General features: G+C 33.7%; 1 protein-coding gene across 2 annotated transcripts; it reads right to left on the reverse strand.

The window, feature by feature from the left end:
- Positions 1–1,382: 1,382 nt before the first annotated feature.
- LOC100378138 (palmitoyltransferase ZDHHC16-like) lies at positions 1,383–21,894 on the reverse strand. Of its 2 annotated transcripts, XM_002739648.4 has the most exons (8): positions 21,510–21,894; positions 15,522–15,713; positions 14,469–14,589; positions 13,318–13,451; positions 6,847–7,050; positions 4,467–4,537; positions 3,847–3,999; positions 1,526–1,626 (listed from the first exon to the last, which is right to left on the reverse strand). In XM_002739648.4, the coding sequence occupies exons 1-7, from the start codon at positions 21,669–21,671 to the stop codon at positions 3,882–3,884; spliced, it is 1,002 nt and encodes a 333-aa protein (XP_002739694.1). In that variant the 5' UTR covers positions 21,672–21,894; the 3' UTR covers positions 1,526–1,626; positions 3,847–3,881. The 2 variants fall into 2 exon arrangements, with proteins under 2 accessions (XP_085360584.1, XP_002739694.1); XM_085504458.1 differs by lacking the exon at positions 3,847–3,999 and having other exon boundaries at positions 1,383–1,626.
- Positions 21,895–21,908: the final 14 nt, after the last annotated feature.

Here is a 21,908-nt window from a genome sequence, read left to right on the forward strand (position 1 = left end):
ATTCAAAGAAGACTATATTTTGTGATTTTTAGTAATACTTTATTCAATGACTCAGACTGTGACACCAATTTATACATAATAACTTTACACAATGAGTATGGATAATTCTCTGAGACTTGAAATTGTTTTAAGAAAATAAATGTAACGCCTTAATCTGGATATTCATTTCAGCTTAACAGTAACTAATGTCAAATATTTCCAATTAGTAGAGACGTAAAACCATAATTTATAAACATTTCATCGTGCTCATTGAATGTCAAGTGCATACAAAGAGAAAATTCAGAGTTACCAACAATAACGCAAAGTTATGTTATGCTAGTCATTTACACTTGTAATCCAGTAACTTTTCATTTAAAGGTATTTTATAAAATTTCAGGCTATTTAGCAATCTAAAATAATTATGTAAATAATTTTAGCTAATTTAAAAGATTTGCTTGAAAAAGTTCAAAATATGACACCAAGTTCATAAATCAAGTCTTTTTTTGTACAGAATATTTACAAAACCTTTATTTCAACTACACAAAAAACTTTCAAAAATTAAATAAAAATTATAAGATTACAATACAAATTATATTCATGTTTTTAAGAATAGGATACGAACTGTGTAGTATTTACTATCAGCTGTAATCACACAATATGACTATCTAGTACAAAAATACAATGATAAATTAAGTTTGTAGAAAAAGATATACCACACCACACAGAAAAAAAAACACAATATACTACAGAAATTGAAAATATGTACCATATACATAAATCAATTGGTTGGTTGTACTTTATGAGTTGAAATACCATATTATTTGATGTATAAAGTAATTCATCCAATGTTTATTCTAAGCATGGTGACTTCGTAGAACTGAGTTATAAAATGTCATAAAGAGTGGGTTGATACGAGTGGTATCAGAGTGGTTATCTTGGGTGAATGAATTATGAGGCAAAATTAGAGAATTGAAGATATCATCATGAAATGAACAAATCTGAGAGAGGTCTACCCAAGGTACATATACACCAAGTATCAAAACATTCAGGCTTGTAGTTTTCAAGAAGAAGTCGAAAAAGTAAAACATTGAAACGGACGACGGACAATCACTCATATGATAAGCTCCGCTCGACAAAGTCGACAGCGGAGCTAAAAAGTCTACATACTGTTTTTGTCACTGCTATATTGAAATATGAGCAAATATGAAAAACCAATGACTTGATTCTACCTTAAGGCCACACGTCAAGATTTATCAAAGAGTTGTGGTCGTCAAGCCGTGTCGTGTTCAATATGGGACTCATAGCAACGTATACAATGCGAGTAAAATACATTGTTAGCTTACATGAAATTCGAACACGAGCTGCGCGACGGCCACCACCCTTCAAATCTGGTGAATACAAACAACTCACAATAGTTCTTGACCACTATTTTGTCATTTCTGTGAATAATTATATTTGTTGAAAAACCCAACAACATTGATCCCATATGGAGGTCTTGATTTAAATTCGTGATTATGTGATTTTGAAATATAAAATTACACATAACAGGTACCATTAGCAGATTGTTTATCATAACTATATTTCCAGGTCATTCCATTGCCTGATGGAGGGTGTCCAGACGGCATAGCTATACTGTTCCAAAAAGTCCTGTAGTAATAGATAAGACAATATTCATATTAAACTTGTATCTATTGTACAAAACAGTGGTATAATATGTTTTGTCAGTGTGTTGAGGTCCAGGATTTGTACAGTACAGTAAAAGGAACAAATGCACATTATAGATGATAAAGTCAATGATACAATAGTGAAAACCTTTTGTTGGATAATATTCCTTAAATTAATAATTTGCATATACTTTAATATACAATTTATTGTATACCAGGTATTAGTATGATGTCATGATAATATCAAACCACCCGTCCTCTGTTTGCAAATCAAGTGATTCACTCAGTGAATCCATCGGTGAGGGGCCTATAGCTATCAGCAACCATGTCAGGCTAGTCCAATAACAGATGCACACTTCCTTGTTTTTGTTACCTTTTCAGAAAAAGCATTGGCCATAGAGTGTGCAGTGGAGACATGACTGCACTGGTTAATACCCTAAAATCTGTTTTAGTAGCTGTGTTCCTAATGGACGCCATACACATATTTTTTGTACAATTTTGAATCAAAAATCCACAATTTTCTATATGTGTGGATGATCTTACATGTATACAAGACACATTCTTTTTCTGTTGCTTTTACACTACTATCAAAAAGTGTCTTGAAAGAAATACAGGTAAGTCACTTTTCCCATACACTTTGAAGCTGGTAGGCTAACTAGTGCAAGTCAATTTGTGCCACAAATGACAGCAAAAGAGAAAGTGAAAGAGTTGTTAAATTGTTAGGAAACAGGAATTTATTATTATGATTGATTCTAGTTATTTTTTGTAATGAACACAGAAAAGTATGTTTTAGTTTTCTGATTCAGCAGTGAAGATGTGACTTCCAGAATCAATTCATATGGTGTTTTACAATATGAAATGCTGGAAAAAGCTTTTGAAAATATATGAGGGAATTAACAATATTATAGCACTTCTGTCAACCAGAGATTCATGCATATGTACAATTTTTATTATTTTACAATATTAGTATGAGCTGCTCTGGTAATTTGTTTTATGCAAATGTTATTGAAGTTTTTCATGATGCAATGTTCCACATTTGTGTGTGTTTATATTTAATATACTGAGAATTCCAGGGGGGGGGGGGGGGGTTAACATTTCTTTACAGCAAGTATTGAAATAAACTGATCAGAAAAACTGTTATCTCCCTATGAGTTTCCTTTGCAATACCTACAAACATAGCCAGTGGTGTTTGTTTTAATTGATTTTGGAATATTCCATTCCAACAAGCCGATGCTCCTAGACACAACCATTTTCACAAGGGATGCTCATAACTACCGAGTAGCAATTTAAACAGAGTGAGGGGATGAATCCATTGAGATTTATAGATTTGGATTCAAATTAAAGTTAGACTTTGAGTCAAACAATTGAGTGAAATGTAAAAATGGTGAATCTTTGAAACCTACAATCATTCTACATTTGAATTAGATTTTGGTTACAAAATACAATGTCATTTCAAATTTGAGTACATTTGACAAAAATAGGACATTTGGTACGCAAATGAGTGATCTCACCTTGCAGCGGACAAAAGAAATGTCTTTACAAACACTGATGGCAATGTTCTTAGAAAAAAATGATTGAGAGATAACAGTTTTCCTGATTAGTTTATTTCTGTGTTGGCTGTTTAAAAAGCAGCTGAACAAGAAATGGACAGTAAAACAAACAATGTCACAAATACATTTACAATGAAAATGTTACTTTGCAACCAGATTGACTAGAGCTACTATGGACAATAAATGATACAATTTTATAATGCAAAATACCAAGAACAGGTGGTAAAACAGGAGGGAGAAAACAGTGGTAAGGACCTTACATCGATGTAAGGCAGGTTGGAAAACCAATCAGAGATAAAATAATATAACATGGTTAAGAATGGAGCATGCATGATATAAAATGAATTATGTCAGTCAGAGTAAGTTCCTTTAATGATGGTGAGACAATGAATGGTAAGAATTATCCCTTAATTTGTAATCTTTCCAGAATAAACTACTGCTCAAATACTCAGTACCGGTACTTATTTTAATTTCTGAACTATTAAAATTCGAACTGAGATAAATGATAAATATCAATCAAGGCACAATGAAACTGAAGCATCAGCTACACCAAGGAACTTTACAGTGACAAAAATAACAAGAATCATTTTAAGCAAGAGCAAACAACAGCATACAGTGAAAACAAATGCACAATACAAGACGGTGATATGTACCGGTGAATCTGGTTGCAAGGCCACACTAACAGGCTCTATGTTGTTTCATCTTGGACGACTGAGTCAACTACATTATGATTGGTTGTAGGCCACTGTAGACCATCACTGAATGGGAAATGTGATGATGGTAATAGAATATGTCTCCAAAAAACCCTACAAATGAAAGTAAAAATAAGTACCCAAAGAAAAAGTGTAATTTAAAACATTTTCATTGATAATACTGATTTGAAAATAGTATACAAATTTGTATTCTTAATGACAGTATATTTTCTCTAAAACACTGCAAAGTAAGCGGAATTATCATTTGAGTTATCAGTTGCCAGCGTGACAATGAAAGCAACTTTATTTCTTCATTTGCACTTGCTTTGCAAAAAACTGTGTGGCATGACTGCACAATCACAGTCTTTAAAGTCAAAGTCTACTTTTGCTACGTTTTCAAATAAACTTGAACTTGATGTTCACAATTTTGATCAAGACCCATTGGCAACAGTGGATTGTGAAAAATACTGAACCAACATTTTGATGGGAAAAAATGATGGTGATTGAACGAGTTCCAAACCACTTATGATCTAAAGCTAAGACTGACAGTCTCACTAGAATAATGCAGAGAATTCACTTACCTTCCTTCACCAAGACCTAAAAACAACCTCCAATTCTCTCGAGCACCAAAATTGAAAGGGTTTTTGTAGACCTGAAGCGAATAGAAAATATGGTATAATAAATAAGAAATGTGACAAGAATATTCTTATATTATATCTTATATACATGTATATATATTAAGTTAAAAATGTTTTTTTTTTTGGAATTTTTCAGAAAAATTTACTTTTCATGAAAAATCAAAATAAAAGCACACATTTAATGACAATTTTAGAATTACAAAAAATACATTTTCTTTTGATGATTTACTGAAGACATCATGTTCAATAAACTCTTAAAATCTAATATTTTGCATATGAAGGGTTCTAGAAACAAGAAACTTTATGTAATGTTAAATATTATATGTACAGCACATATTAGAAATTACAGAGACAATAGATCTATGTCAGTAAATGTAATTTTAGTTTATGCGTGCTTAAGGTATATGAAATGTTTGCAACTTCAAGATTGCACTCTGAGATCATTACCGGAATATGTGAAATATTGAATTCTATCAATATGGAAGAGTTGCAGGAAATATTTGGGGATTTCTTGTTCCGCGGCAACAGCTGGAGGTGCATGCTTCAGAACATTGTTTGATTTTTACTGCGAGGAAGTGTTGTAGTTAGAGGATTTAATGCCATTCATGAAGAGAATATTTCACAAAAGGCACTGTGAATTTATTCAAACAAACAATTAAATGAGAACCCAAAAGGACAGACAAGATTCGTACATGCTGGAAAAACGCCAAAACTTATTTCTGCTATTCAGAAATGTCATTATAAATTTGCATTTTTGCACTGGTTTTCTTTGAGGGAATTACTTTTTTATATCTCAAAATTGTGCAAGATGGCACAGAATGCAATAGTAATATATTCTTATTCATATGATCTTAACATTGTTAAATTTTTAAACAAGCAGCCTATCGGCTGAGATAGCTCCGCTGTTAGCAATGCACATTTCAATTAAAGAACTGAAGACATCATTAGAAAATGAACAATATGTATAGTATCAAAGCAATCGGACTTACAGTTTTTAACAAGATATCGAAAATATCACTTTCTACCAAAAATGACAAAAATATTCACTAAAATTAGAGAATTTAAGATATCATTACGAAATGAACAAATCTGAGAAATGTCTACATGTAGTATCTATATATATGTAATATCAAAGCAATTGAACTTTTGGTTTTTAACAAGAAGTCGAAAATATCACTTTTTACCAAAAATGACAAAAGCATTCACCAAAATTAGAGAATTGAAGATATCACCACAAAATGAACAAATCTGAGAGAGGTCCACATGTAGTACCTATATATGTAATATCAAAGCAATCGGACTTACAGTTTTTAACAAGAAGTCGAAAATATCACTTTTTACCAAAAATGACAAAAATATTCACCAAAAATAAAGAATCTAAGATATCATCACGAAATGAACAAATCTGGGAAAAGTCTACATGTAGTATCTATATACGTAATATCAAAGCAATTGAACTATTGGTTTTTAACAAGAAGTCGAAAATATGACTTTTTACCAAAAATTACAAAAATATTCACCAAAATTAGAGAATTGAAGACATCATCACAAAATGAACAAATCTGAGAGAGGTACACATGTAGTACCTATATATGTAATATCAAAGCAATTGAACTTGCGGTTTTTAACAAGAAGTCGAAAATATCACTTTTTACTAAAAATGACAAAAATATTCACCAAAATTAGAGGATTGAAGATATCATCATGAAATGAACAAATCTGAGAGAGATCTACCCAAGGTACATATACACGAAGTATCAAAGCATTCAGGCTTGTAGTTTTCAAGAAGAAGTCGAAAAAGTAAAACATTGACACGGACGACGACGGACAATCACTCATATGATAAGCTCCGCACGACAAAGTCGACAGCGGAGCTAAAAAATTTACATTTAATTAAATTAGGTAAATTTCACTATAATAATAGTTTCCCACTATGTACAATGAAAAGTTCTTTCCCATAATGCACTTCTTATATGTATAGTATCGTAAAATCTCTAATACAAGTCGCACCCATTTATTTTGAGCAATTGAGAACCAAACATTCATCATTTCTCATGTGTAGATGCTCTAATAGAAGCCGCATCCCCTCTGTTGCATTGTAATATTTTAACAGAAGTCACAGCTTCTAATACAGATGTAATGTGGGGTTTACATTAATCTTGAACTGCCTTATTAAGATTAGGATTAGCTAATATGCTGATCTAGCATTTTGCTCTTCTGGGGGGAGACTAATGATGCATAAGACATATACTTCATAGAAATGTAGATAAAGTTAGTCCACACAGAAGTCATTATGAGTGAATGTTAAAAACATAGTACTTACAAGACCAACTTTTTTGAGTCTTTTCGTTTCTGAACGATTGATATGTGATTCAATACTGGTTTCGCCTCTTGTAATGATTCTAATATGCCACAAGGTGAGGGCACCCAATGCTACCACCACACCAGAACACAAAAAGAATTCATAGAAAATCATGTGGTGGTAGGACTTCTCAAACATTGTAACCTGCGTATGAAGTGGGTAGACCTGTAAAACAAGACAACATTATTGGAGAAGAAATGTACATATTTGTGTAGTCAGGTAAGAATGGTAGAAAAAACATAATATTTCTCTTCCCTTATATTTGGCAACACAAATTATTTTTGTTGTCAGCTCTCTACTCAGTTGCATCTGAAAACTAAAATCGCTCATTTCAAAAATTAGTCCTCTTCTAACTGGAAAGAGGTTTGGACAATGAATCAACGCGATAGTTACTAGAATTTCATAATCAACACATATCGATTCAGTTTTCAAATGGCAGTGTTCATCGCGCCACATCCTGTTCGATAATGGATAAAACAAGTCACTAGGTACAACACATGTATCATGATATTCTACTGTGTAAATCTTATTTTAATGTACTCTAATAGGCAACATTACCAACATTTTGAACCTTCCCACCACAAGTGTATACTGCTGTATCCTTCCACAAAATAGTTCCAAAAATTAAATAAACAACAATAATGAAAATTGTTGATTAAAACATATATGAGGATTGTCAATTCGCAAAAATGCTAATAATCTGAATGTGAAAGTGGAATTTCACAGAGCACTGATATCAGCGCCTGCATCAACATTACTTGGGTGCCATTTAAAGATTGTATACCAATCTTTGTGAAAATATGTCAGCATTGCATGTTAGAGAGCCACACAAGTAGAACAACATGGATCATAATTTAATCACAACAAATTTCATAAAAAAAAAAAAGATTATACCCAAAAGTAGATAACAGGTACAGGGCATGCAATTTTAATAACCATGCGAATAACCATAGAAATCATACTTGAAGACAATGAATTTCTATTTTGCATGAGAGCTCCATGAATGTCAACTTATTCTGACTAAAAATATCATCATGGAATGCTTTGAACATTCAGTAGTAACTATAGAAAGAAACAGTAATAACCAAAGCTATTCGACATGTGATTCTGTTCAAAAACACTTTCACAAACAATCTCAGTTGAATCATGGAAGGTACTGGTTGAATACAGAAACACTCATTTGGATTATAAATTTGTACTTAGTGATTTTGTTTGTTTGTTGCAGGGGATATCCGTCACCTGTCACTCTATTTGCATGCCCTTATTTATTATCTACCTTTGACCATACTTAAACTTTTGAAAGAACCCTTTAATTATGAAATGAAAACAACTCAATGAATATGACAACCATTTGTTTTTGATAACTGGCTGACAAATAGAAAGCATTGAATCAAATTGCATTATATAACAAAGTAAACAATGGGAAAGACAATGCACACCAATCAGAATGCATACTGTGAAATAAAAACATGGATTATTAGCTTTAAATACATACTTAATTTGTTTAAACTCCTATAAATGTAAAACAGATGGAATGATATGTCACTCATAGCTTTAGGTGAGAATGACTACTCAAAAATTAATGACTTTTTTTATAAAATATATGCAAAGAACGGAACTTTTATGAATATGATAATTAAATATTACTTTAATTTATTTGAATTGACTTTATGTTTTTATACACAGAGGTACAATTGCTATAATAGCAGATGAATAAAACAAATAGCAGTTTCACTTTGCCTACCTACCCTAAGACATTATAAAACTGTACACTTTATTCCAAATCAGGAATCCAGATATACATACATGCTTGTTTTTTTTGTTTTTTTAAAGCTGCAATAGCTAGAACTATTGATTTTTATCTGAAATTTAATTTTAATTTTACAAAGTATCAATTTGTAATGGCCATTGCCGAAATGTGGGCACTGAAGCATATGCACTATATACCAAAGTTGCATATTAAATCACTTAGATGGTGCCTAATTATCCAGATGATGGCATCTACTGAAATCAACAAAGCTCAGGAATTATAGTACAACTTACCAGGGGCTTTGGGCGATTTGTCAAATATGCGCCGTATGAGAATTTTATGTGTCATTTCTAGTAATTTATGATTGTGGCACATCATAATTTGTTACGGTCCCCATCATGTGACCACTTGGCGGTAACTCAATCCATAGTTTTCAAATCATCACTTCGCCCATACAATCTAAAACAATATCTGGTCATCTTTATGTGGTTATCAAGTCACAGCTACTGCTGCTTATAAATGGTTATCTTAATTGTATTCTGTACATTACATGATGAAACCCTCTCCTATAGAAAGGGTGTGGACAGACAATTTGTTTATGAAACTGAAAACAAAGCACTTGTTGATATTTACTTTGATCTTATCTATTGTATGTTATATGTGTTTGCAGTACACTATTAGCTATTAGCAATACCTATATGTATACAAATGACAAATGATGTAAATTTTCTATATATTGTGAAGCAGACATAACCCTTTGAACACGAAAGTAAACTTTCATAATTTTCCATACACTTAACCTGTATAGCTTTTCCCATAATTTTTTTAAATTTTTGATCAAAACTTGTAGGAGTTAGTGAGAAATTATGGAACATAATGTCAGAAAAATAAAGAAAAATTTGCAAATTGGCAGGAAAAAAATGTCATCCAAAGGATTAAGAGAACATTGTGATGCAAGAAATTCAACACATTTCACCACAATAGTGTAGAATAGAGGTCCATACTGTACGTGTATCAGAATGACGTAGTGAAGATTATACAGTTCTGACAGCTGAAGGTAGAGTTAGGGAAAGTCAGATGCCTGTATTGTGCAAAGCTTTTAGCTTTGATTACAGTTGGAATGGAAATAATTTACTCAAGACATATATTCGTGACATATATGGTATAAATAAAAGTATGCACCCCTATTCTACACCAATGTCTAATACCCAAAACCTATGATGAAATCAAACACAAATAGAAATGGGGATAGGAATGTACACGGGATAAATACAGCACCAACGAAGCAGATGGAAACATATTCCATACAATGAGCTGGATAATATATGTGAAAATGGAAATGAAAATTCCAAGCTTTAATACAAACAAAATATTAATAATTTTTTTATAACTAATTAACTAATCTGGTATGCAGTGAGAAAGTACGGAGCGGATACCTCAGATTGTCGTTTGGGATTCGCAGGACTGATGGACCAGACGCCGAGCAGTAAACCGCCAAGATGATGGAAAGTCTGCCAAAATTTACTAACCTAAGCCAGAAAGAGAGTAGCAAAACAAAAGAAAAAAAAATCAAGAAGCCAAGAGAAGAGTTATTAGATTTCAAGTCAAGCCACCATTGCTGCATTCTTAGGGTCAGCAGGTATGATGTTACATCACTTCCGAGGATACACATACAGATTATCAATGGTGTCATGATAAACACATTATCTGCTAAAAAAACTTCCACAGATAGCCAAAAAAAAATGATGCCACCTGGCAATGTGTTTTAATCATGTGCCAAGATACCAGCACAACATCACGTAATAACAAATATTTTTGTAGGAAGTGAGAAAAAAATCAAGAGGCTGCCTTAGTAGCATACTGTATAGCCAAGAAGTGTAGCAAACTGCACAACCACATGTACGGAAACAGACAAGTATACACACACGGAAGTGATGTCACATGTACAGTACAGACACATACGTAATAGGTCCAATTATCAGTTAATTGAAATTAGTATTTGTGTTCGTTCGTTCTTGTTCTTGTATAGTGGTTGCCAGAAATCTTTCTATTTGTAATTGGTCAATTTATCAAGTCACATGGTAACAAGATATATTGTACGAGATAAAAGGCCTGAACCAAGCAAGCTGTACATGCATCAGATTATCAGTCAACAGGACAACGATATAAATATTCATTACACAGACATGCACTGTATCTCTACTGAAAGCAAATATCACAGAAGGAGAGGAAAAATATGGCAAGCACTTGATTACAAACACATTGGTGTACATCAAATGCCATGCATTATTCAGGGTTATGAACACTGTGTGTCTAATTTCTTCTATCTAGTATTCTACTCTCCATTTAAAAGATACTTCTTTAACTAGAATTAATAATACATCTAACTATCTAATCTTGTAGATGCGAAACTATACATCTCATCATAAGTTACATGTTTCAACCTGGTATTGATAAATGATACAAAGATTGCGCTTTGTTGAAGGCTTAACAAATTGTACAGGTCATACTGATAAAAAACAAGTTCTCAACACTTTCAAGTTCTGGGCAGTCATTTAGCTGAATGTGCAATTATCCAAAGTGGGGGAGAGTTGTAACTAGTCTAGTTAGCTACAAACTGTGTTGGATCTTGGCTATCTCTGTCTGTAGCCGAGGCCATACTATGGATGAAGACAAAATCAGGACACTGTATCACTGATCAATACAAGACTGACTATGGAGTAATAATTAGACTCATATAGTTTAAAATGATCTACATTACTACTACTAGTACATCAAAACATTGTCAGTTTTTAGATGTTTATTTATATCCATCAATTATTGCAGTAAATACTATGGAAGCCGTGTTCACCGCATTATGTACATCACCACAAGTAATTTACATATTATAAACAAACTTCTATCATCAATACAAATATCAAAGACTCAACAGAGGATGGAACAGCACTGAAATGACTGGAAACATCAGAGATTCAGCAAAACAGTCACTATTCACACTTTTTATTTTAACCCATTAACCACAGTGGGCAATGTTCGTACAATACCATACACAGATTGTTACGATTACTGGTTTTATTAATATTCAGATTTGAATTTAATTTTTGGGATGTACTTCAATATTAGGTTAACAAAATAACTCCTTGGATAGCCAAAATGAATGGGGAAGACAGGATCAGCAGATATGTTATTGGCAGCATGTACATCATTTCACAGGAATGCACAACATTAATAGGCTATTAAAGTGAGCCTGCTACAACTTGATTTCAGGGAGTATCATGCAAGATACTACATATAGGTCTTGATACGGGAAAACACAACCAACTATGGTGAATGGGTTAAAACATACAAAACATTAAGCCAGTCTGCATTAAGCAAGACTGTTGTTAACTTACTATAGGTAAATAGTGTTCGCCCTACAAGAAAAATAAAAAGATTTTCAAATAAGAGCTTTGGTGAAGCAGAAAAGTCAAAGATGACAAGATGATGCAAAATAGGAGACAATGTTTGTTCTCCATTAATGACCTCTGGGTCAGTAGGTGATGCAAAGGGATGTTTGGTGAGTACAGATTGGCTGAATGAGAAAGGAATCATCAATTATTGTCAAATATAAGTAACAAAATCAACACAGTGGGTTATTAAAACTGCTCTGTCATAAATGTTATCAAAATAATAAATTAACATGTATTATTGAAGTAATTGATATGATTAGTGATGTATGTAAAAGTATCTATATAGCCAATCCGGGCAAACACAGTGAGCATGCACAGATTCACGCAAATGCCAAGTGCCACACACCCACTTTACATTTGATCAAAGCACTTGGCAATCTGCGCACAAGTTATATTGTTTAACCTGTGCTTAATAAATTACTCTGTAATTTGATACTCTTACATACCTCGATTAGTGTTGAACCATCAACCACAAAATCCCATGTACCGGTATGTAAGATATGAAATGCGTTCTACTAACATTCATTCATTTATTATAATCATACATTACACAATGACAGCATTAACCCTGGTAATCCATTCATAATGAGAGATTCATGTAAAATGAACACTTCTTTACTGTAACCCACAATTAAATCCACATTAAAAGAACACAATCGCTGTAACTCGACATAAGAGTGTAACACAATCAACTAGTTGTAGCTGACTGCTCCCATAATGCATGTAAATATGTATGATGTAATAAAGAACATATTGATTGATATCTCCTATTCTTTCATTTTCATCTCGGTGATACAGCAAAAATTGTACTCAGAATATACAATCTTCAATGTGATCCCACATTATAAACTGCATTGCTATTTAAGAGGTCCATCTAACAGTGCCCAAAACATTACATGTATGTACCATAAAATACATTCAATGGAAACCATTTAATTAAATATCATTGTCTTCCCACCATCTCATTAACTACAAACTATGATCCTGACGTGAGGTTTGAAATAATTTATTAATAAATTGCAATTAATAATACAATTTTAATGGTAATATACCGCCATCCATATAAATGGCTATAACTTTATTCATGTGTACTGAGATTTACTTACTAAACTATTTTGATGAATTGAAATGTCAAGTACAGTGCATATATATTACAAGCAGTAACAGTGTGCAACAAAGCTAGATATTTTCTCTGCAGCTTTGTTTTTTTGAATTTCATCTGCATGTACTTACAGGGGTTAAGAAGAATTCTTCATAAAACAGCGGCCAGCTGGTTATGCTTACGTAAATTGTACCAATCCACATGAAAACACAAAACTGTAAAAAATATCTGTGGTTAAAATGACCAACACAATTATTCAGCCAAGCTAAAAGTGGTAGCTAAGGAAAATGACTATAAACAGAAGTAGACAAAAACAGCAGAATACAACATAGAGGGCAGCATTTCAATTATATCTTGCAGGGCAGTGAAAAGTCACTCAAGCTTGGATTCGTTAGGAACAGTAGTTAAAACAAGAAAATCACTCATCACTACATTCAGATGCAAATTAACTATAATAATTAGAGATTGTTTGTTGAACTTGGTATATTATGATGTGTAACTATAATAATTAGAGATTGTTTGTTGAACTTGGTGTATTGTGATGTGTAACTATAATAATTAGACATTGTTTGTTGAACTTGGTATATTGTGATGTGTAACTACCGGTATAATAATTAGAGATTGTTTGTCAGATTTAATAAATTAGGTGCGGTTCTGAAAACAAATTTAGCAAAGGTCACTGTGACTTACCGGGTACTATCTTAAATGACACTCATAACTAGGCATGTACATGTGGCAATGTACAATGTAACCTTGCTTGTAAGTGTAGCTACAACACTACACATATATATTGGTAACTAGATTTTAGATTTGACAAGTGAGTAGTAAATACAAACTACCTTAAAATCTGTATTAGAAGCTGCATCCCTAATAGAAGCCGAACATATTCTTTTTGAACAATTTAGACCCAAAAATGCACCATTTCTCATATGTGTAGATGCTCTAATAGAAGCCACATCCCCTCTGTTGCATTGTACCATTTTAATAGAAGCCGCGACTTTTAATACAGAGTTTACAGTAATTCATTTATGAGTCATGTTTATCAGTCACTACTATACACAGTAGAACAGTAGAACAATAATAGAATGCACAGATGCAAAAGTTTGTCACTATAAAGACCTAAGTGAAATGTTCGTTGTTATAATATACTCCCTGACTCGTTGTCTCTTGCAGTAATTGCACAACTTATACACTTCACATATGATTTCTGTAAAACAACACCAAATACATGTAGATCAAGACATGAACAATTTTGATAAAGAGGCAATTGATGAAAGGATACGACAATGATGGTCCATTTTAAGTATACATTTATTACATACGCTACAATGATGCGTACGAGATGGCTTGGGAGATATACATTTCTTGCAGACTGAAGTGATTCCTATCTTGCTCAAATTTCCCTGACAATTAAAAGAAAAAAAAATTAACAATTATTAGTTAAAATTACTTATAACAAATATTAAATTCAACTAAGTTCCAATGTCTTACTAATATCACATATCATGATTGAGTTTGTAGTGTTGGTGGGAGAGGGAGGGGGTTCACTAAGTTAATATTTGTTTATGTCACTCTAGGAGCAACCCTGTCGATATGGAACCAAGCCACTTTGCACACACAACCATAAAACCCTACAATCATAAATCACAGGATATATAAAAATGAGTGACTCTCAATGACATACTGTGAAACACTTTGAAATAGCTACATGCCATTTTTAAATTAGTGAATTTGACTCAATTCATGAATTAACTGAATCTTAATTTAGCTAAAGTGCCAATAATCTTACTGTGAGAATATACTCAATTCTAATTAGGGACATCTTAATTTAACGAAATTGAGAATTAGCTAAATAGGCTAAAATAAAATGCTAGCTAAGAAGACATGTTTTACAGTAGTCCCTGTTCAGTTTCTGTTTTTTAGTGACTGTGCCAATCAGCCAAGACATGAGAAACATGTAGAACAAAAATGTGAGACAAAAATGGCCACCAGTTGTCAATACAATGCATATTGCAGTGCCTAGGTATAGTGTATACTATTATGTCTTGTCTTACATGTAGTATCTAAGCAAATCAATCAATGAAAATGGAAAACAACAAAAAATTGTCCTGTAACAATCATTGTTTTCAGACTTCATCCAAGTGCAGAATAACAAAGGACTTTATTGGAGCAATGTTGCATTACTCATAACATTGACCTCAATTTTTGTTTACATATCAGTGATCTCCCTAAAAAATTACTTAGTGCTGTGGCTAATTTGCAAAAGAATGTTATGAAAAGTGAGGTGCATGCTTTCTACTATGTATATATGTATGTAGCTTGTAAATTAACTTACCTTGCTTGGCACTCCAGGTGATGTGATGACTGCTTTGTAGTAATGAAAAATGATATTCATAAGTAACCAATGTCCAAACACTAAATGAAATATAACCCAATGCAGTCCACAGGAGAACACAAAAGGCATGATGTAGATATAGAATGTAAGGACCACTGAGGTTGTCAAACATACCACTAAAAATACAAATACCTGGTGAAAGAAAGATAGAAACAATATTTCATGACACATTTAAATCCAAAGAATTTGTTAATGGCTATAGTAATGTTGATCATTCACACTGTCTTTTGTCAAGTATGTGGTACATAAATAATTCTAACAAATTAATATACAAAAATGGTTCAAATTTGATCTATCATTGTGCCAGTAATTTCCAATGAATGGTTATTAATTTGGACTGGTATAATGTTTTTGACCAAATTCAATACATGTAAATTGTACATTGTATGTGTTCATTTACATTACATTTCCGAAAGCAGTAAGTAACTGTGAATGTTTTTTTTTATACATGTATAAATACTCTATACATTTCAAATGACAAATGGAATTAAAACAACTTGCAGTGATTCTATACAAATTTATTATTATTATTCTTTTCAATTTTAGTGCTTCCATTTATTACTTACTCAGCTTTTCATCTTTATTGTAATTTTCTTTTTCTGAGTCAATATCCAAATAAGGATACGGTTATACAATAAAGATTATTATTAAGTTTGTGTATTTTTTTCCCTAACAAAATAACTTATATATATGTACATTTTGGGACGTTGGTTTTGACTACACAGGTTATTTACAATACCAGTTGTGTATCTATGGGTTGGGCGTTCCATGGAGGTTTTTTGTTGTTGTTATATTTTGTTATCTTAGTTCATGTAACTTAATTTCTTTTTGTCTATCAAAAGTTTTTTTTTCATAAGTCTTTGAGTGAAATGTATTTTTTTATTTGGTGCAGCTCCTAGTTTACATAGTGAGCCCCTGTTACAAAAGGGAAGCAATAAATAAATAAATAAATAAATAAATAAATAAATAAAAGACCTCAATGGGCGTTCTAAAGATTACAAGTCGTTTGGACCCCTCGCAGTTTGGACCCCAGGACGATTAAACCCTAGGACGATTAGACCCCTCAACGTTTCGACCCCTCGACGGTATAACCGCTTTATGTCACACTTCTCAACATTTGCACCCAGCAAAGTTGCATATGCTAAGCTTATTTTGTATTTTTCATGATGCCAATCGAGTAGACGAACGTGACACTTTAGACCACTGAAACAAAGCACATCGGTTCACGTGTTTGACCCAGCAGACAACATCGGCATGGATCGATTAACACATTTTTCTTTTCTTTTCAGGAAAATGTCATTTTTTCTCTATTGTTTAAGACTGTATTGATTATAAGTCACACTATTTCAAACGGTGGTGCCGACGATAGTGAATCACACCTCTACTGCTTACTTATTAACAGCTTATTTACTATATACGAAATGAATCAAATACGAAAAAAGTAATTTAAATAAAAAAATACGCGAGTGAACCAAGTACAAAAAAATACGAGAGTGAACCAAGTACGAAAAAATACGCTAGTAATTTAAATAAAAAAATACGCGAGTGAACCAAGTACAAAAAAATACGAGAGTGAACCAAGTACGAAAAAATACGCAAGTATTTTAAATAACAAAAATACGCGAATGAACCAATTACGAAAAATACACTTGTAATTTAAATAAAAAAATACGCGAGTGAACCAAGTACAAAAAAATACGCGAGTATTTTAAATAAAAAAAAATACAAGAGTGAATCAATTACGAAAAATACGCTATTAATTTAAATTACAAAAATACGCGAGTGAACCAAGTACAAAAAAATACGAGAGTGAACCAAGTACGTAAAAATACGCGAGTATTTTAAATAAAAAAAATACGCGAATGAACCAATTACGAAAAATACGAGAGTGAACCAAGTACGAAAAAATATGCGAGTAATTAAAAAAAAAAAATACGCGAGCGAACCAAGTACAAAAAAATACGAGAGTGAATCAATTATGAAAAATAGCTAGTAATTTAAATAAAAAAAATATGCGAGTGAACCAAGTACGAAAAAATATGCGAGTATTTTAAATAAAAAAAATACGCGAGTGAACCAATTACGAAAAATACGCTAGTAATTTAAATAAAAAAATACGCGAGTGAACCAAGTACAAAAAAATACGAGAGTGAACCAAGTACGAAAAAATAAGCGAGTAATTTAAATAAAAAAAATACGCGAGTGAACCAAGTACGAAAAAAATTCGCTAGTAATTTAAATAAAAACAAGTCATTGTCAATGACACATCCCCGTTCCGTTCATATTTGAGTGACATATACATTCAAAGCAGCAACAATATGGATGTTGAACTGCATTCAGTAAAACAAAATAGCCACCAGTCAGCCATTTTCAACAGAAACCAAAAAAAAATTTAAACTAAATTTGCCCACGCATGACTAAGATTCAGTTCCGGTATGGTGAAAATGTGCAATTTTTGTGAATTTTTGACCTTAAAAGGACTGGCCCAAATGCACAGGCACATGTATGATATAATGTATGATGTGTATGTGAAGTTTGAACTTGATCTGTCCAGGCATGTCCGAGATATGGATCGAAAACTAAATTCTTTAAAACAAAATGGCCGCCAGTTGGCCATTTTGAACTTGATCCTTAGAAAAATTGGTATGCATCAAGCTTATATTATGTTTAATATATGCACTAAATCTTAACAAAATCCATCCATGCATGACTGAGATCCGGTTCCGGAATTGTGAAAATACGCGATTTTGATGCATTTTCGGCCTTAAAATGGCCATCATTCAGCTATTGTTAAGCGGATCATGAAACAAATGCACATACAGTACATATTTGTGACATGATGTACCTTGTGTGTGTGAAGTTTGAACTCGATCAATCCAGGCATGTCTCAGATACGGATCCCGAACTGAATTCTTTAAAACAAAATGGCCGCCAGTCGGCCATTTTGAACTTGATCTGAAAAAAAAAATGACGTGCATCAAGGTCCTATTATGTTTAATGTATGCACCAAATTTGAACAAAATCCGTCCATGCATAACTGAGATCCGGGTCCGGAATGGTGAAAATGTGCGATTTCAATGCACTTTCGGCCTTAAAGCGGCCGCCATTTGGCTATCGTTAATGAGATCATGAAACAAATGCACATACATATTTGTGACATGATGTACCTTGTGTGTGTGAAGTTTGAACTCGATCAATCCAGACATGTCTCAGATATGGATCCAGAACTGAATTCTTTAAAACAAAATGGCCGCCAGTCGGCCATTTCAAGCCCGATCCCCCAAAAAAATGACGTGCATCAAGGTCCTATTATGTTTAATGTATGTACCAAATTTGAACAAAATCCGTCCATGCATAACTGAGATCCGGGTTCGGAATGGTGAAAATGTGCGATTTTCGGCCTTAAAATGGCCGCTATTCGGCTATCTTTAATCGGATCATAAAAAAAATGCATGTGCATATGTCCCATATAATGTGTGATGTATGAGTGAAGTTTGAATTTAATCGGTCCATGCATGTTCGAGATACAGGTGATCACGGACGCACGGATGCACAGACGCACGGACGCACACAGGGCAAAACATAAGTCCCTGTTTTCGGACTACGTCCAAACGGGGACTAAATAGCCACTAGTCAGCCATTTTCAACACAATTCAAAAACAAATTTAAACTAAATTTGCCCATGCATGACTAAGATTCAGTTCCGGTATGGTGAAAATGTGCAATTTTGGTAAATTTTTGACCTTAAAAGGACTGGCCCAAATGCACAGGCATATGTATGATATAATGTATGATGTGTATGTGAAGTTTGAACTTGATCTGTCCAGGCATGTCCGGGATATGGATCGAAAACTAAATTCTTTAAAACAAAAATGGCCGCCAGTCGGCCATTTTGAACTTGATCGGAAGAAAAATTGGTGTGCATCAAGCTTATATTATGTTTAATATATGCATTAAATATGAACAAAATCCATCCATGCATGACTGAGATCCAGTTCCAGAATTGTGAAAATACGTGATTTTGATGCATTTTCGGCCTTAAAATGGCCATCATTCCGCTATTGTTAAGCGGATCATGAAACAAATGCACATACATATTCGTGACATGATGTACCTTGTATGTGTGAAGTTTGAACTTGATCAATCCAGACATGTCTCGGATACGGATCCAGAACTGAATTCTTTAAAACAAAATGGCCGCCAGTCGGCCATTTCAAACTTGATCCCAAAAAAAAAAATAGCATGCATCAAGGTTCTATTATGTTTAATGTATGTACCAAATTTGAACAAAATCCGTACATGCATAACTGAGATCCGGGTCCGGAATGGTGAAAATGTGCGATTTCAATGCATTTTCGGCCTTAAAGCGGCCGCCATTTGGCTATCGTTAATGAGATCATGAAACAAATGCACGTACATATTTGTAACATGATGTACCTTGTGTGTGTGAAGTTTGAACTCGATCAATCCAGGCATGTCTCAGATACAGATCCAGAACTGAATTCTTTAAAACAAAATGGCCGCCAGTCGGCCATTTTGAACTTGATCCGGGAAAAAAAATGACGTGCATCAAGGTCCTATTATGTTTAATGTATGTACCAAATTTGAACAAAATCCGTCCATGCATAACTGAGATCCGGGTCCGGAATGGTGAAAATGTGCGATTTTGATGCATTTTCGGCCTTAAAATGGCCGCTATTCGGCTATCGTTAATCGGATCATGAAAAAAATGCATGTGCATATGTCCCATATAATGTGTGATGTATGAGTGAAGTTTGAACATAATCGGTCCATGCATGTTCGAGATACAGGTGATCACGGACGGACGGACGCACACAGGGCAAAACATAAGTCCCCATTTTCGGACTACGTCCGAACGGGGACTAAAAATACGCGAGTGAACCAAGTACAAAAAATACGAGAGTGAATCAATTAGGTAAAATACGCGAGTGAACCAAGTACGAAAAAATACGCGAGTAATTTAAATACGCGAATGGATCAAATGTGAACAAATCGCAACTACTGGTTTTCTTCTTCGATTGTTGGACCATTCAATTTACTGCACCTTCTTAATAGCATATGCAACTTTGTATATGTTTGCTAGTGTGTTTATTGAACATTGCAGTCTATTCCCTACTTGAATTCGAATTTCTACAAATTGTCTTGGCCCCGGAAATGAACCCGACAGAATATAATTCAAATGAACATTCGCATTTTCCTGTTTGATAAAATAACGACAACCATGTACCAGCTGTAAATATGTTTCTTGTATTTTCACCTAACTACTAGTATTTTGATTGGGGTAATCACAGCTTTACAAGAAAAAGAACATTGACTTTTTCCTGAAAACAAAACAAAAAAGAAATGTGTTAATTGACTATATTGCTGTCCCTAAGAATCGAATGGTATAGTCCTATGGCTAAACAATAGCCTTGCCACAGTAAACAACATGGCGGACTGAACTCGCTCCAACGCCCAGGCATCGATCAGAAAAGATAGCCGCTGTAATTTGCGATGTTTTTTATTATTATTATCAACTAATTTTATACAGTGAAGTGGTTGTTGCTTTTGATCGGGCAGTATTCATATTCGTAATAAGAGTGGGTTCAAACGTTTGGGGTTGTGACGACAAGGGGTTCAACCGTCGAGAGATCGCCGTAATTCGCGATTCTGTTGCCAAAGTCAGGTATCTTCTAGTTTTATCCAGTAAAATGTTGCAACTTTTGACAAATAATGCTGGGTTCAAATGGTGAGGATTGTGGCGCCAAGCGGTGTACCGTCGAGGGGTCGAAACATCGACGGGTCTAATCGTCCTAGGGTCGAAACGTCGAGGGGTCTAATCGTCCAGGGGTCGAAAGGGCGAGGGGTCCAAACGACCTGATACCAGAACGGTATTACCATTGTAAAAACGGATAAATGTAAACATACCGGTCCAAGTCGTCTGACAACATTATCGACTATCCAGAAAATCGGTTGCATTGCCGTGTCCAAGCATAGTGAACTTGACGTGAAATTGTTAAAGTACAAAGACCGTGCAGTTAGGAACGTCACGTCGGTGAATTGGCGGATAAAATTGCATAGACTACCCATTGTGTGAGCCAGTGAGAGTAAAACAGCATACAATAATCCGATCAAAGCAGCGATACCAGCCGAGATCCTGAATGCTGTACACACATCGTTAATTCATTCATGATGAGAAATTCGGTTTTGATGAACACGTCGATAAATTTCACTACATTATACTGAAATTATTCCAGGTTTATCCAGTACGCAGGAGCCATGGCAATGTCAAGAACAAACAAAATGCAGACGGTGTAATTTACTTTC

Source organism: Saccoglossus kowalevskii, chromosome 10, assembly GCF_978046115.1.
Source record: "Saccoglossus kowalevskii chromosome 10, keSacKowa6.1, whole genome shotgun sequence".
Taxonomy (NCBI): domain Eukaryota; kingdom Metazoa; phylum Hemichordata; class Enteropneusta; family Harrimaniidae; genus Saccoglossus; species Saccoglossus kowalevskii.

Coding starts and splice junctions, on each gene's coding strand:
- LOC100378138 (XM_002739648.4), bottom strand. CDS start 21,671: ATGGGTAGTCTATGCAATTTTATCCGCCAATTCACCGACGTGACGTTC. Junction 15,714..21,509: donor TTGTCAGACGACTTGGACCG/GTATGTTTACAT, acceptor TTCTTTCACCAG/GTATTTGTATTTTTAGTGGT. Junction 4,538..6,846: donor GACTCAAAAAAGTTGGTCTT/GTAAGTACTATG, acceptor TATTCGCTTCAG/GTCTACAAAAACCCTTTCAA.